This window comes from Myotis lucifugus, unplaced genomic scaffold (genome assembly GCF_000147115.1).
Source record: "Myotis lucifugus unplaced genomic scaffold, Myoluc2.0 scaffold_83, whole genome shotgun sequence".
NCBI lineage: Eukaryota > Metazoa > Chordata > Mammalia > Chiroptera > Vespertilionidae > Myotis > Myotis lucifugus.
In genome coordinates, this window is record NW_005871131.1 from 2169801 (window position 1) to 2187531 (window position 17731).

The 17731-nt window shown below is 45.1% G+C and overlaps 1 protein-coding gene across 1 annotated transcript in view; it reads left to right on the forward strand.

Moving 5' to 3' along the window:
- Window positions 1-17731, forward strand: part of CACNA2D3 (calcium voltage-gated channel auxiliary subunit alpha2delta 3) — an 807563-nt gene that overhangs the window by 626154 nt on the left and 163678 nt on the right. The window contains exons 18-25 of the mRNA XM_023755701.1: window positions 2038-2109; window positions 2366-2427; window positions 4055-4122; window positions 7930-7975; window positions 8129-8226; window positions 10865-10958; window positions 14248-14343; window positions 15831-15952. Coding sequence (XP_023611469.1) covers window positions 2038-2109; window positions 2366-2427; window positions 4055-4122; window positions 7930-7975; window positions 8129-8226; window positions 10865-10958; window positions 14248-14343; window positions 15831-15952 — 658 coding nt within the window. The remainder of the gene's footprint in view (window positions 1-2037; window positions 2110-2365; window positions 2428-4054; window positions 4123-7929; window positions 7976-8128; window positions 8227-10864; window positions 10959-14247; window positions 14344-15830; window positions 15953-17731) is intronic.

Here is a 17731-nt window from a genome sequence, read left to right on the forward strand (position 1 = left end):
TGGGGGGGTGATAAGGAAGATGCTGCTGATGCTGCTGATGCTGAAGGCAGCCAACGTTGACTGAGTGCCAAGGGGGCACCAGGCGCTCTTGTCAATATTAGCTCCTCTGATCCTCCCTAAACCTCTGTGAGGTGGGTGCTGTCATTAATTCCATTGTGCAGAAAGGAAACTGAGGCTCAGAGGGGATAATTGATGGGTCTAGGACAGTGATGGCGAACCTATGACACGCGTGTCAGAGGTGACACGTGAACTCATTTTTTTTGGTTGATTTGTCTTTGTTAAATGGCATTTATATATATAAAATAAATATAAAAAGTATAAGTCTTTGTTTTACTATGGTTGCAAATATCAAAAAATTTCTATATGTGACAGGGCACCAGAGTTAAGTTAGGGTTTTTCAAAATGCTGACACGCCGAGCTCAAAAGGTTCGCCATCACTGGTCTAGGATCACAAAGCCGGTTCCAGGGTCCATCCCTTCACTACAGGGCTATCCTGCCCCACAGGTTGGTTTTCAGTAAGGGTAACCTACTTTCATTCGTATTGAAGAAAGGGGGAAGACCAGACTAATCATCTAAGCATTTGCCTCAAGAAAGCTGAGAAAGCACCCATGACCCTAGCCCAGGATCCTCCCAGGCCCCCGCTGACTGCTCTGTGCTACGGGGAGGTGGGATGGGGAGGCACGGAGGGTGGGGAGGCTTACCTAATCTCTGTCTTGCCTGGGGAATGTGAGAGGGGAAGGTCCCAAATGGCTTTAGGCAGGCACCAGAAAGAGGAAAAATGAAAACCATGTTAAAGATAAATGGAGCCGTTCTTAAAAGTTAGAAAGTAGACTTAATTAGGACCAGCTCTCCCCATCCAAAACCACAAAAGTTAAAATGGGAAAATATTTCCAGAAATGCCCATTATGTGTTGTTCAAAAATATCTAGAGTAAAAAAATATATGTTTTATTTTATGCATGCCTCCAGATAAAAATTATGCTTTTACCCTGTCTCACAGAAGAGGGGAATGCAAACCCAGATCTAGACACCCCGAATCAGATCGAGGTTGCCTGCAAGCGTTGCAGTTTTCTATCACCTAGATCTTACTCAAGCTCCTCAAAGAAAAGAGGGGCAAGGGTGAAAAAAGCAAAACAGAAAGAAAACCCAGCACAGGGCTGGGAAGGAGCCTTTCCTGACAGGCTGTGGCATGTCAGCATCTGCTCCTGTTCCATTAAATGGCCTTCCCTGTCGTCTCCCATTGGTGCCCATGACGGCACATCTTTCATCACTGTGTCTGCTGTCCTTCTCTGAACTCACGGAAGGGCCACACGTAATTAGGAGAGGTCAGCCAGGGGTGGGGGAGGGAGCCAGGCGCCCTGCTCCGAGGGGACTTCCAGAAATCAGATAGAAGGTTGCCCTGTTCCCTGCCCGTCAGTGTCAGCGAAGCCATTAATTGGCCCTGATTTCTCAGAGAGCATTTGGTGATGATTCATGCTATGAAAAGCTAATCCCTGGCTTCCAAGTGGTTGGCCGTGTGTGTGTGTGTGTGTGTGTGTGTGTGTGTGTGTGTGTTTGAAACTACTGTGTAGGAAAACGCCTTTAACGCACATTTTGAAAAGTTATTTCTCCATGACAAACCAATGCCCTTTTTGGGAATATAACTTATCCCCAGAGACATTCTTGCTCCTTGAGTGTGTTGGGGGTTTGTCCTTGGACTCCTCAACATTGCATAGGCTTTTCTGTGAGTGTTGCCTGAGGTTTACCCCAGCACCCCAAATTGAAGTTGAGAGTCATTTATTTATTTATTGTAGTTAGCCTCTCTCCCCTTGTCCAGCAGCCATTGGGTGTTGATTCTGCAGGAGCCCTGTTTCCGAGGTCTGAGTGCCACATGCCCACTCACCATGGAAGCAGCCAGGATGCGGCAGGGAGCAGCCCAGATCCGTCTCACCTCTGCTTTGCACAGGCCTCCATTGTGCCACCGAGCCGGAGGGTGCAAGGTGCCCCTGTGGCTTGGTAACCCAGGGGAGAACTAACACTGTTTTCTTTTATCATTTTAGTTACGAAATGCCATGGTGAATCGAAAGACAGGGAAGTTTTCCATGGAGGTGAAGAAGACAGTGGACAAAGGGGTACATTTTTCTCAAACATTCTTGCCACTTAATTTAAAACAAACCACTGTGAAAAATTAGCTTTTGAAAGCTCTATCTGGAATAAATATCTTTCGCTGAGATCATTTTTCTCTTGTCTTTACTTATCTCAAACAAGATTCATGTAGTACTGTTAACCTGATCATAGTGTGTCCATTTATTTTTATTTATTTCTGAAAACGTCACCTAGCAGACTAACCATGTTTTCTTTTCTCTACGACCTTTTTTTTCAATCTAGAAACGGGTTTTGGTGATGACAAATGACTACTATTATACAGACATCAAGGGTACTCCTTTCAGGTAGAGCTGACCATAATACATGGACATTCCATCCGACCCATCAGTTGTGTTTGTACAAAACCTGCTGACACTCTCAGAGCTCATCATCTGAAGATAACCAGACACCCTGCCCAAAGGCTGGAGCGAGTGAGGAAGGGCCTGTGCCCAGGCTGCTTTGGTTTTTGGTTTCCAGGAGGGGGAAGATGGTTCAGGCTCACACAGGGCAACTCACTCAAGTGTCTTGGCTTTTGCATCTCATTATCCAGCAAATAAGCTTTGGGGGTTCCAACTAAGGGGGGAGAGACAAGTTCAGAGGGTTACCAGGGTCCTTAACCATCTAACTTGCTGCCTAGTGAGTTTCATTTCACCTTTTATTTCCATGACCCAAAATTTAAAAAAAAAATCCTTTAAACCTTTAGGTAGCATACCCATCACTACATGCTGTACTTCCATTTGAATTTCTCTGAACTGTCCTTCTGTGCTTGTCCACCTTTGAATCCTGTTATTTCTCTTTGTAACAGTCCTGGGAAATGGCTTTGCCTCCTGCCTGCTTACAGATGCGTACGTGGCATTCTGACGTCTCCCGCTGCTGTTCCCGCAGCATCGGGACACCTTTTGTCAAAAGTGATTTCAGTGGGGCTGCTTCCTGTTTCCGAACGGTTGCCTCGCAGAGCTAAGGAGAGAAAGAATTTACTGACTTTAGATTAATCTGAAAACTAAGTGATGGATTGTTGTCATAGAAGGCCAGGGATCATGGGTAGGTTCCATTGGAACCAGAGCAACCCAGGGAACACTGGACTGCTAAGGGTGTTTGCCAAACGAAGAGACGGTGTTTTCAAAGCATGGTCTCTTACTTTAGACAAATGCAGAAAGTAGCTTACATCAGGCCCGTGAGGGTGTGATAACTCTGTTAGACTAGGCCCAGTGGTTGGCAAACTCATTAGTCTACAGAGCCAAATATCAACAGTACAACGATTGAAATTTCTTTTGAGAGCCAAATTTTTTAAACTTCAACTATATAGGTAGGTACATTGTTATTAACTTAATTAGGGTACTCCTATGGCTTAGGAAGAGCCACACTCAACGGGCCAAAGAGCCGCATGTGGCTCGCGAGCCGCAGTTTGCCGACCACTAGACTAGGGAGAGAGTGGAGCAAAGAATCCCACAGAACAGCCGTGTGGCTACACTCAAGTGGTGGTAGAAGTTTTCCTTTCTGCCCTTGGGAAGGGCTTCATTTGCCTTAATCCCAAACTCTAAGGTCTGGAGAGGCCCGCCTCTGGCTGAAGGCAGGGCAGCGGTGCAGGGGTGCGTAAGGTGGTAGTGAAGAGCAGGGCAAGTGACCCTTTTGAGGGCATCCAAGAAAAGGGCTTGCGAGGGGGCTGCGCAGCTTGCCACACCTCTTTGTAAACACGCAAGAGCCGCCAGTTGCTGCGGGCACTTCCAATCAAAAAATGTACTTTGAAGCAGCTGATTGAACCTAAGAAAACCAACACCAACTATAATCAGTGGGGTTTTGAAAATAAACTGTTGGAAAAATTGTTTACAGAACATGAAATGGCAATGTGAAAATGGAAAATAAGAAGTTAGCCCACAAGTCTATGCCAGTCGATGCCATGGGTCTCAAGGTCTGCTTTGTTTCTCTGCACAGTTTAGGTGTGGCGCTCTCCAGGGGCCATGGGAAGTATTTCTTCCGAGGGAATGTAACCATTGAAGAAGGTAAGATGCTGCCGTGGTCAGTCTTATCCTTACTGTGGGAAGGAAGCCTGGGCGCCCACCGTGGGTTCACTGAAGAACTTGGGCATCTGCCCAACACTCTGGCCAATCCCTGGACATTTGACTCAACTAACGGCCACTTGATGTCACCTGCTTTTCTACACTGATTCCAAATGGTGGGAACCCCAACCAGTGGGGCCTTCCTTATGATTTCATTTATTTATATTCTGCTTTAGTCCAGAGTTGTGAAGGCCACTCATAGGAATCATCCTCTAACTATATGCTTCTCACCCATAAAAATCAGTACCGGGAAAAATATAAATTAGAGTAAAAACTCAAGCCAAGGGAAAAAAATGAAAACAAAATTATGCAAGCCTGGGTCTCCTACACATTTAAGCCACACATTTCACTTGTGTTTCATGGCAGCCTGAGTCCAAAAGGAACTGCTCATTTCAATGATTTCCATAGTTTAGAAGGCATAAGTGGCCCCTTCAGATTCCCAGACCCTCTGGTCTTCAGAAAGCACTGTAAACTCCTAGTAACAGGTAGCAGTTGTTATAGCTCTTTAAGACTAAAATAGTTGTCACACCTTTACTGTCCTTTTCATCTCCCCACAACCTGGTAGCTCAGAGAAGTTACCTTTCTGTTTCAGCAGCTCACAGGGAGGGGTGGGCTGGCCTCTGAAGGGCTTCACTCCCAAAGTGGCCTTGAGTGCATCTCTTGCCCAACCTGGGTGTTCAGCTTTGCATCTTCACAAAGGAGTTGGGCCAGACCAGTGCTCTGTCTGGGTGTCCCCAGGGGGTATGGCCAAGGGCAGAAGGTCTGTTTCAAGTCAGGTGTTAATGAAAGCTGATTACAAATGAATGAGAAGAACTTCCAGCAGCTGGACCACCTTGTGGCTCAGATGTAGCTGAGAATGAAGCATGAGATCGGTTGTCCCTGAGATGCCAGTTATAGACAGTCTTCTGGTTTACCACTGATTCTCCATGCTGTGTTTCAAAGGTGTTGGTTTTTGTCTTCCAAGCAATCGTGTCATCTCAAGGAATAGGAAGGATAGGGAAGGGGGTTCATAGTGGCCTGGGCAGAACTCAGAGTGTGCCCACTGCAGAGCCAATCAATTGTGTGGCCTCTTCCCAGAGACATGCAAGAGAAAACGGGCAACTTTGTGACTTGGACAAGATACTCAATAGGATGTGTTCTCCAAAATTATTATTTTTTTTAATTCTAGAATTTTCTGGCCCCATGAGCCATGTGTAGCTCTGTGGATATCACTGCCTATGAAGCCAGAACATATATGTTTAAGCCATCTGAAGTCAAGCTGAGGAAATACCCCATGGTCAGAACAATCAGAGAGAATATGAATAGATTAATGGCCTCTCATGTGTCCATTCCCTTAGTCAATCCTCAATACATGGTCTGCGAGTTGTTTTGCATGGTCTTTTGGATCATTTTTTAGTCACTATCTTCTCCCTGTATGTCCCACAGCTGGTAGGCTGAGAGTCAGGTAGAGATCATTTCAGAGCTAACTGCAACCACCATGCAAGACATTAGTCTGAATCCTCAGCAAGGGGCAGAGTGTCTGGTTATCCACAAAAATGAGGTCAGATCTTCCTCTCTCTGTTGGTCCTCTATGAATAAGAGGGCTTGCAGTCCTGCCACCTGTGCTGAGTCACAGAGCCTGAGAAAGCTGCTTCCCCTCGGGCTAACTAGGAGAGGCTCATGTCATTACTAAGGGCCAAGGCATGATTGGTGTGCTGTTCTGTTCCTGGAGAAGGAAGGAGGACCCTGGGACGGACAACCTCACTTCTGTAGGATCCTCCATAAGGAATGCTGCCCCAGAGAATGTAGGCATTTTTAATGTGCTTTGCAAATGCCAGATATTACAAAGATGGTGAACACATAGATTTTGCTCCAAATGTAAGGAGTCACTACTGAGGTTGAAGTCATGGGCTGTAATTCTACCTGCTGAAATCGCTCCTCTTCTGAATCTCCTTGACACTTTGTCTGCATCTTTAATATCTATTATACATAATGATTGTTCTGTAAATTAGAGACTATCTCATTATTGTTAGCATTAGCAATCATCAGTAGGTGTAATTTTGTCAGGAGGACCAAAATAAGAGGTGAAAGAATTAGAAAACAGTTCAATTTATTTGGTGCCCTAGGAACTCTGAGAGGAAGCAGTAAAAAAGATCTTTTTCTCACGGTCTCATGTATAGGTCCTATGAAATATAGCCAGAGGGGGCTTTGTGGATCAAAGCTGATGAGAAAAGAAACTAAAAAAATAGCTAGAATTGACATCATTAACCCCATATTCCAGGAAGGCAAGATCTCACATGAGGTCCTTCACACTCATAATTCCTTCTGCCAGGAGCACTCTCTCCAGTAGCTACATGGCTTTCCCTCACCTCCTTCAGGATTTTGCTTAACAGTCATTTTCTCAGTGAAGACTTCCCTGACGTCCACGGCTAAAACTGAAACTTTCTTTCTCCACCCTTACTGTCTCTTGTCTCTCCCTACCCTTGTTACATTCTCTCTTCTTCATAGAACTCACCGCTAACTGATACTCTATGTATTTTAATTTTATTTACTTATCTCTTTCCTCCCACTGGAAGGTAAATATCAGGAGAGAAGTGATTTTTGTTTTGTTCACTGCTATATTCTTAGGGCCTGGAATAGCACTTTGCTCAGTGAACATATGAAATGAAGGGAAGAATTGTCCTAGGAACCAATTACTATCCCATTCCATCCTCTCCTGAAGTCTATCTGTTAGGCATGTTCACCTGTGTGTTCTGGCTGATAAAACTCAAAGTTGAAGTGACATTCCCAAGATCATTCAACCAGTAGGTACTGGAGCCAGAATTTGGCCACTTAGGTGATATATGATGATAGTCTATCTAATGTATCCCCTACTTCCTGTAAAATCAAGCAGGAGTGTGTGTTGATTGATCTAGTATTTTTCTGTATTTTACACATTTGTATTTGAGGAGAAAATTGGAATCCGGGGTGCAGTGAGACAGTGCTGGTCATTTGGGAAACTGACATCCTAAAACAGGCTTTCAGCACCATTGGAGTCCCTGAGGTCAGCACTCGAAAGTATGGCTGCTGATAACCCACTGAAATGAAGTCTCATGAACACACAGGGAAAGAGACTGATTTCACAGAGTTGGGGTGTTCTGGACCATTCTGTGAAAACGCCCAAATTCTCTGCTACCCCTGTTCTCTTAGCTACCTTTCCAGACCGATGACTCATTTTCACTTAGGATTCTGTAACAACTAGCCATGTTTGCTGGTCAGTTGAGTATTGGCAATTTCATACCATTCAACTTATAATTTCACCCTCACAACCACCCATCAGTTAGAGACTGTTGCCGTTATCCCTGCTTTGCATATGAAGAGACAACATTTAGAAAATTAAGGTTACCTGCTAAAGTCCCACAGGAGTTAGGTGGCCTCGCCCAGTCCCCAGCTCAGGCTGCATGGGGATCCAAAGGCAGTGTTTCCACCATCACCCTAAGCTCCTCTCCCAGGACTCACTGGTGCATCATTTCTCGGCAAGGAGTTGAGGCTTTCCTGGGATACACAGCCATGGAAGGTGGTGACTGAGTGAGGAAGAAGTTCTGCCTGGAAAATAACTTGTTTCCTTTGATCAGAGTCCCTTTTCCGAGGCAGATATCTTTGGGGTTGATGTCTACCCTTAACCACCCCAGGGCCCCACCCAAGAACATTTGAAGCACGTGAGAGGATGAGGAGGGTCAGTGCCCCACACAGATGGCGTTTACTCATTAACGTCTTCTCTTTGACCTCCAGGCCTGCATGACTTAGAACACCCCGATGTGTCCTTGGCAGATGAATGGTAAGAATTAAAATCCTTCATCGGTACTGGTGTTTGGTGCCTGCTTTGTTCTCAAGTTCTCTATACTCTCGTGTCCAGTTCTCCTGTTTTAAAGGCAAAAGAAGGTGATGCTGTGACTATTTACATGTTGTCTGGGCCATGTCATGTCCGTAGGTCCTACTGCAACACGGACCTGCACCCAGAGCACCGCCATCTGTCTCAGTTAGAAGCGATTAAGCTCTACCTCAAAGGCAAAGAACCTCTGCTGCAATGTGAGTGTGCTTCCAGACGCGGCGTGTGCAGGTGGTGGTGGGGGGTGAAAGCAAAACCGTCGGTTGCTTCAGTGTTCCAGGGGAGCTTTGCTTTGGCAGAGACTATCAGTCACCTTAAATCCAGCCAAATGTCTGCTTCCTGTAGGAACAAGAGAAAGAATGTGGGTTATGGAAAGTCATGTAGAATTCCCAATCCCAGATTAACCCTTTACACCGGATTTATCCTCCTACCAAACGATTTAGTCAAATAACCATTTAGTCAAATACCTGAATAGGATGAAAATGTTACAACTGGGAAGGGACTGTATATATCTGCTTATCTAGCTCTTTTATTCTATAAACTAGAGGCCCAATGCACAAATACTCGTGCAAAAGCAGGCCTTCCTTCCCCCGGCTGCCAGCACCGGCTTCCCTCTGGCACCCTGGATCTGGGCTTCCCTCACAACATCCAGAAGGACGTCCAGAAGGACGCCCAATCTAATCGGAAGGACATCCGGAAGGTCGTCCGGAAGGATGCCCAATCTAATTAGCATATTATGCTTTTATTATTATAGATGGTAAACGTCCTAATTCTCTCCAGGGTGGGATTGCCACTGCTTCTTGTGGGGTATGTGCTGCTCCTCTCCTCCCACCATGTGCCCTAGGAGGGACCTCTCCTCCCACCAAGTGCCCTAGGAGGGAGCTTAGTGAGTCAGAAATGGCAGACAACTCATGCAGAGGGAGGGGCAGGGAGAGCAGCAACAGGCCTGGCGCTCACCAAGCGCAAGGTCAGATCTTGAACTGTTAGTTGCAGTGGCTACAGACTGGGCAGAGGGAGACTCATCCAAGATGAGCATTACAGACCTTTAACAACTATCACTTATTCAGTGATGTGAAATGTTCCTTACACATTTTGTCTTATAGAATAAGCACAGCAGCCCTGGGAGGTGTAAGGAGATTGCCCAGCTCCTAAACCACATCTTCATGGAATGGATTAACTTTTCTGGATGTGCTCTGATAGAGAAAGGGTCAGATGGACAGCCTAGGAGCCCAACTTTTTTTTTTTACTTTGACTTTTTGCAGGACAGATTTTTAAAAGCATAGAAATTAGATTTAAAAACCATTTACATTTGCCATCAAGTCTTAATATTTTGCCATACTTGCTTCCTGCACATTTTTAAGGAATAAAACATAACAGATAATGTTGAAGCCCGAGTACCCCATCCTGTGCAATTTCCTTCCCAGGGAGAATTGCCATCCTGTATTTGTTCATCATTCCCATACATTTTATGCTATAACTATATACAGGGTGGGGCAGGAGTAGGTTTACATTTGTTTGTATGGAAAATAATATAATAACTAATAAATAATGATACAAAAATAAATTGTTTCAAGTACTCCCAACTATAAGCCCACCTTTGCCTACCCTGTATATAAGTATCCATTAAAAATATGTAACATTATTTTCTATATTAAAATATAAGATGTCCACAAAAATGTGTACACACTTTAACAGCTGATAGCTCAATTTTGAAAATGAAATATATTTTAATAAACACTGGCTTTATAATTATTCAAAGTTTTCATATACATTTTTCGGACACCCTATATATTTTTCCATGTTTATTTTCTATAAATTTTATGTATATGGTATACTATACATATTATAAATTGTATAATATATGCATTATTCTACATCTTGTGTTGTCACTCATTGTAATTTTGAGAGATGCATTTGTGTTGATTATTTAAATCTGATTCATTTGTTTGAATTACTATATAATATTCCACTGCATGACAATTTTTCAGTTTATCTGTTTTGTTTGTTTGTTTCTTTCCTTCTTTGGTGATCCGTTATTTTTTTAATTTTTTAAAATCTTTATTGTTGAAAATATTATATATGCCCCCTCCTCCCCCCATTGACCCCTTCTAGCCAGACCTCGCCCCAAGCTCCACCTTGTTCTTCCCCCAGCCACCATGAGACTCCTCTGCTTTGTGTGATAATGAGTTGCCCCTGTTGTGAGGTGATTGGAGGGCTCTAGGATGCCTTTGCTAGACTTGGGATATCCCCCTGATTCCTTAGCCTCTTCCCTGGAATTCTGCCAAGAGTCCCTTTGCATAGGGACTTATTTCCCCCTCTAAAATGAAGGGGGGGAAAGGTTTTTTTAATGAAAGGAATCACAATATAGAGTCCCAGGAGTTAGGAGGTTATGGTATCCCTCTCCCTTCTTGCAATTGACTGAAATCAGGGCCATGAAGACCCACTGGCTTTGACAGGGGACAGAAATGGGATGAAAAGAATAAACTCTCCAAGGACTGCTGGCTTCTGGTCTCCACACCCCAGGGTTGGCCTGGGGTCTATGGCATGAACTACTAGATGGGGGGAGGGAGAGAGAGAGAGCAGAGCCCAGAAGTGTGAGGTTCCCAAGACTCTCCATTTGCTATTGTCTCACCCAAACACTTAGGGGGCTGCTGGGTTGCTGGCAGGTCAGGTGTCAGACTGTTTCATATTTTCAGCTGATGGGAGGTAAGTATATAAAGCAACACACTGTGTGAGAAAGCGGCCTGCAGGTACTGCAAAATGAGCTGCTGAGTGCTTCTCGTGCCCCAGTTTGGGGCCCGGCCAGAGCCATCTTCTCAGGCCTGCCCCTCCCAACAGGTGATAAAGAACTGATCCAGGAGGTCCTTTTCGATGCTGTGGTGAGCGCTCCCATTGAAGCCTATTGGACCAGCCTTGCCCTCAACAAATCTGAGTAAGTGGTTGCACGTGTCCCCCTTTCATGGCCATTTCCCCACAAACAGTCCGAAATATGGTTATAGTTTAAGAACTAAACTGTTTGAGGAGCCTGGTGTTAAAGTTCTTTAATTTTCCCCAAAGCTCCAAACCACAAGAGCTAGAGCAGATTAGCGGCTGGGGCTTGGATGGCAAGCTACTGGGTTTGACGTGTAATTTGTTTGAGTTTTAACATTACATGAAATTCGGTATGCGGAGGTAGGGTGACACTTCCGAGAGGGTGGGGGCAGAAGGAGCATTGTGCTTCCTGCCCTGCCGTGGCTGCCTCTACTTCGCAGGCTGGGAGGTAGGGATTCAGGCCAGGTTTGCTGGTGAGCAGGACAGGAAGTAGGAGCGCTGCTTCATTAGGGTGTCAGATGTAACCCTGTGGCTTTACTCCCAAAGGGGAGGATGTCGGGGGATGGGAGCCAGCAAGGGGAATTGTTGTCAAAGACTATGGTGAGAATTGCCTCAGCAGCTTATTATTATTATTATTATTATTATTATTACTGCTACTATTTTAAGTAGGTGTTTAAAGATTTAAAATAATAAGAAAACAATTTCTTTTTATATCTTCACATCATACATTATTCGGTTCTCTCTCCTTTTCTACTCTTTCTTTTTTTCTTCCTTTCTTTTGTCTTTCCTTCTATATATTCTCTTCTATCCTGTCCATTATTCATTCTGCTCTCATTTCCAGTCATTCATTCATTCATCAAATATTGATGACTGTGTGTTATATGTCAGGGATGAGGCTAGGTGCTGGTGAATGGAGGCCACGCCGTTAAACACAGTCCTTGTCATCATGACACCAGTGGTATATAGTGTGCTGTATTATTAAGAATTGTGATAACTGTTGAAGAAAAAAAGGGAGTAAAGATGGAAGACAGGAAAGGCTTTTCTGGGCAGGCACTAGCTCAAGAGTTGGGGAGCATTCAAGAGAATTAGCACAGCATGTGCAAAGGCCCTGAGGTAAGAAAGCACTTGACACATTTGAGGAATTTAAAGAAGGCCAATAGGTCAGTGGGAACACACCTGGAGATGAGGCTGCAGAGGGTTCAGGTGGCTCAGGACCTTGGGAGTCAAGTTAAAGGTTTTGGATTTTATCCTCAGAGTATTGGAAAATCATGGAAGGGTTTTAATAAGGACATGATTCGATTTGTACTTTTAAAGATCCCTTTACTGCTGTGTGGAGAATGAATGGTGATGGAGTAAGAACAATAGAGGCTCCTGCAGCATTCCCAGGGATTTGCCACTCAGACAGGGCAGTGGCCGAGGGCATAGAGAGAAGAGGTGTCCAGGTGGCATGCTTCGGAAGTGAGACCCCCCGGCACTTGAGGGGAGGGCAGCTGAACTGTCAAGGATAGTTCTCAGGTTTATATGAGTAACTCAGTGCCACTTCCCAGGACAGGAAACAATGCAGATCAGATTTGTGACTGGATTGGCCAGAGTTCATTTCTAGACATTTTAAGATTGCACTGACTAAAAGTCTCCTAAGTGGAGATGTGAGGTAGCTGATTTTTAACATGAGCCTGAAGGCACAAAGAAAGATGGCCATTCTCATTAGATTCGGGGCGTTTTTGGAATGATTACCTACATGGGTTATTCCCAGAAACGTTAAGAGAGAGTCAAAGCCCTTCCTGGGATTGCATTCTCTAGTGCAGTGGTTCTCAACCTTCTGGCCCTTTAAAACAGTGACCCCCAACCATAAAATTATTTTCGTTGCTACTTCATAACTGTAATGTTGCTACTGTTATGAATCGTAATGTAAATATCTGATATGCAGGATGGTCTTAGGCGACCCCTGTGAAAGGGTCGTTCGACCGCCAAAGGGGTCGCGACCCACAGGTTGAGAACCGCTGCTCTAGTGGATGTGGAAATGTTTCTTTAGGCTTCCCTGAAACTCAAAATCCTGTGCAGAGGCTGCTGATTCACTCCTAACACATGCTAAAGATTTCCAAAATGGTAGCTTGCTTTGCACTCCACATCTGTAACTGATTGGGCAGCCTGGCTCTCCAATTCTGTATTGGCTACAAGCAGAAACAAATGCATTGTGTTGGTTTGTATTCACCCCTTAAATACTTAAAGGTAGAATTGACCACTTTGGCTACCATCGAAGAGCAGGTAACCAAATGATCATATAATGCAGATGACATGGATAAGGCTTCCAATCCAATTGTTACTAGTATCTAGGGTAGGGAAATAAATTCAATAATCAGTATTCTCCTTATACTGTTATTGAAAATAAAAGTATGCCTTGGTTGAGAAAACCATTTGATTTTTTTTAAAGGAGTATGCATTGCCCTAGCCGGTTTGGCTCAGTGGATAGAGCGTCAGCATGGTGACTGAAGGGTCCCAGGTTCGATTCAGGGCAAGGACATATACCTTGGTTGCAAGCACATCCCCAGTAGGGGGTGTGCAGGAGGCAGCTGATTGATGCTTCGCTCTCATCAATGTTTCTAACGCCCTATCCCTCTCCCTCCCTCTCTTTAAAAAAATCAATAAAATATAATTTTTAAAAAAGGAGTATGCATTGCAAATATCCTAAAGAACTTGTTCAAACATAAAAATAAACTTGAAAGCTGAAAAATAAATGTTCAGTGACTTTTCAAATGACTTCTCATGTTAAGGCCATTCTTCAAGTTCCTATGAATGGCATCTGCAGGGCTGTCTGAAGAAGCCATTTCTTTACTCATCTCTGTGGTGCTGGAGGTGAGGAGAAGGCCCCTGCTCCGGTAGCAGTTACAAGCTGGTGCCCCCAGATGGTGTTGAATTCAAGTCCTAGACATTTCCAGGCTGTGGGATGCTGCAGGTTTGGTTCAGTGCCTCACTTGCTTATTTTTGCTAATGACAGATCCCACTAGTGGTCTCAGGACCAAAAACAGACTTTGTAGCATCAATGCAGAAAGCTCGCTTTCAGGACTTGCTTCCTCTCTTTAGAGTTGCTCCCCTTCTGGGCCCGCTGTCTCTGAACTTGCACCCAGGAACTTGAGGTGAAGGTGTCCTTATGTAGCTTTGGGGATGCGTTTTCTCATGACCCTTTTGTTGTCATGGAGTTCTTAGATTTCTTGCAAGAATTAGGATGACAACTTTTATAAGTGATTAGAGTTTGCATCCTGTGCTGGTATGTGTGTGCGTTTCTAGAATTTCTTTTCCAATTTCAAGTTATGAAAGTGCTAGTTCATAAAAGGTTCCATGAGTGTTAAATGCAAAGGCGATTATCTGCTTACCGTCCGGAAGGACCCCTGACCCCTGCTGCTCTGTTTCAGGAATTCTGACAAGGGCGTGGAGGTCGCCTTCCTTGGCACTCGAACCGGCCTCTCCAGGATCAACCTGTTTGTTGGGGCTGAGCAGCTCACCAATCAGTAAGTGGGGGGTGGTGGGGAGTCCTCTGTGGGGCCCAGAGAGAAACTGAGGCAGGAAGTTCAAAGGGAAGCTTATTTAATTTCTTGATCCCACCACTGGTTGAAGTGAAATTCAGGCCACCCCAGGCCTGTTGATACTTTTCCTCTCTGTTCCACCACGGGGCCCCCAGCGTGTGTGTTCACCTGCCCTGGCCTTTCCATAACTCTTTGTTCCTCAGGCTTCTTGGCTTCTGTCCGCCATCCTGGTGTCCTCTCCCAACTGGTGAGTCATTTAGGAACTCTGGACGCGGTGCGGCTGCTGGGGGGCAGCCAGAGGGAGGACCGCTCGTCCACGACAAGTGGCTTCGGGGTGTTCAATTGTTCCACACGCAGCTCTGCAGAGGAATTCCTGTCCGTCCCTGTCTGTCCGGGAATCAGTGCCTATTTGTGTGCATTTTGAGAGACCTCGGTGTGTCTGCACTGAGCCCCACGCCGGGAGTAGGCAGGCTGGTGTCACTCGGTTGGACCATGTTTCCTTGCGCTTCCAAAGAGACCCGAGTGGACAGTGCGTAGGGCTTGCCAAACCCAGGACCCAGATTCCCTAACATCGCTGCTCAGTCCCGTGTCTCCAGAGAGCCAAGGGCCCTTAACTCTTCAAACTGGTGTGTGTCCAGAGCTGGTGTGGACCTGGGATGGCATTCCTGAGCCTATTAATAAGTTTGCACCATTTCTTTTCTCTGAAGCAAGAGACCTTATTAGGCCAGAGGCAAACGGAGCCTGTGATTCAGAAAGTTTGCAAAGTGCACGTGTGGGAGTTCAGAGGTTCCTGGGGAACCTCACCCCGCCGATGACCTCATGAAACCAAGTCTGCTGTGTGGCAGGTCCATCAATTTGTAGACGTTTTGTGGACCTGCTTCTAATTCCTATTCAAGGACTCTCGTCCCCAGCATCTCAAGTTTGTCATTTTGGAAGTTGACTATAGTTGTGACTTGATTTTTTCCCAAACCCTCTTTCGCCCTTTACCCTTGAACAGTATTTTTGCAGAGGGCAAGCTCCTAGGAAGAAGTAGAAGTGTCCAGATATACACCCTTTAGGACCCAGAGAGGGAAAGGGGTAGACTGTCCAATGCTCAGAGAGGAAGGCTGATGTTTGTTTTGAGATGAAAACAAATGAACAAGAAAATAACAGCCACCAAATGTGGCACCTTGCCAGTCTGTTACCTCTGCTATCGTGACAGTTGAAAGACGACCACATGAGCTCAGGACTGCTGGGATGAGCAGCCGGCTGTCTCACTCATTCCCTTCACTCTGTGCATCTGGAAAATGGGGGTAATGATCTCTCTGAGTTATTGTGAGGGCCAAAAAAATTATAGACTTAAGCTGCTTTGGGAAGCTAGAAATGCCCACAATTATGAGTTTTGTTCTCAGTGGCCAACCCTGTTCTTATCCAACAAAGGCTGTTGGGATGCACCCGTGTCCGGCTTCTCCTTGCTGAGTGGTCATTTCCAGGGACTTCCTGAAAGCTGGAGACAAGGAGAACATCTTTAATGCAGACCATTTCCCTCTCTGGTACCGAAGAGCTGCCGAGCAGATTCCGGGAAGCTTCGTCTACTCCATCCCCTTCAGCACAGGTGGGTGTCCTCGTGGGAGGCCTGGGCGGTGCCTGCAGAGTAGGGGGGATCGGCCTGAATGCTGAGCAGAGCCAAGTTCAGCCTTGGGAGCCAACGCTGTCAGCCCAGTGTTGAAGCAGTGACCTGTTCTATATGTGCAACAGCCCCAAATAAAATAAAATAAAATAAAATAAAAATGAAGCTTTTTTTTTTTTTTGCTTAACCAGGTTTCAAAAGCAGGGTTATTTTGTACCAGGTGGAATTTGAATGCAAACTTCTCAGTAGATTTTGTGTAATGCAGTCATGGCCCTACTTTGAGATGTTTGGGCAGGCATAGCATCCTTTGTCAAAACCTTCAGCAAGTCACATCACTCTGGAGGCCCATGTTCCCCAGGAGAAGGGCACCGATTTAAGTGGACGTGCAGGAGTAAGGATGCAGACTTAGCACAGCCTCAACCCTCCTGACAGAGGCTGCAGTGGCCATGGCGGGGCATGGAGCCAATGATTTTTCCAGTCCTAAGATTTAATGATGCAATAAAAAAAAGACAAGGTCACCAAAAAAGGACTGCACACTGTCTTATTTCAACCAGCTTAGAAGCAAGCCAATCTAGAAATCTCTCCAATTGTCCTTGGCATGTTCTTGTCTCACGCGTGCAGTAGTGTGAGTGCAAGGCTCTGTGCATCGTAGAAACGTCAGAGATGAATGTGAGCCAGCTCTGTGAACTTGGATGTTTCTGGACATTCAGTCGGTACTTATGTTTTATATCAGGGCCTCTGTATGAACCTCATACAAGTGTGCCTAAGTCAGCCCCAGTGGAGGCTCTGTAATGCTTAGTGTCAAAGCCCCTCATTTCCATGAATGAAAACCCCTCAGAAAAAGTTCTCTCAAAACCTGCATAAGTCATGTTGACAGGAGTTGTCTAATAATTAGTTGAATGGACTCATTAAAAAGAGGGTCCCTCATTAATGAAGATATTTAAGAAAAGGTGAAATTTTATTATAGAAACTCCCTTGCTAGGTGGGATACGCAACACGATTATCCTTTAGGTTCCATTTGAACTGAGATTCTTGGAGTCTGGGCTCCTTTGCTGACAGGCCTGTGTTAGCCACACCCATGCACATGTGTGTTCTCAACCATAAGCTTCCAGATGACTAGAGCTCTCTCTTTTTGTTATCAGCACCACACTTTATTGCTGAAAATATCAACTAAGACCGTGGATGCTCTCATTCTGCTGCACACCTCCCAATAATGTCTCCTTTTATCGTGCAGTCTTGTAAAACTTCCTTTTTTATGGTCCTATCAAGAAAAAACAGAATTTAGCTTCCTAGATCATCTGAACTGTAATCTCGAAGTTATTCTTTGTGACAAAATAGCTTTTGCCCAAACCTGGACAGAAAGGAGCTGTGAGCATCCCCCGAAAGAGTGTGTGTGTGTGTGTGTGTGTGTGTGTGTGTGTGTGTGAGAGAGAGAGAGAGAGAGAGAAAGCCTCTCATTTCAGTTTGCTTGGTTATTATTCCTACAAAGAATTCTGATTAAGGTTCCTACAAAGAATTCTGATTAAGGCTTTTGGCAAGTGGGGTTTTCACTGAACTTTCAATGAATTCATAAATGCGAAGGGATTTACCTTTTTCCTGGTAAAGTTCTGGATGACATAATATCTTTGGAGATTTCGTGGCCCCTTTAGACTCGGGAAAATGTTAAGCATCGCCAGCGTTGCTGGGGAGCTCCTCTCGCTTTCCGACTGTGTGCTGAGGACCTGCAGACACTGGGGAGGAAGCTGGTTCTCATTCCAGCTGAGA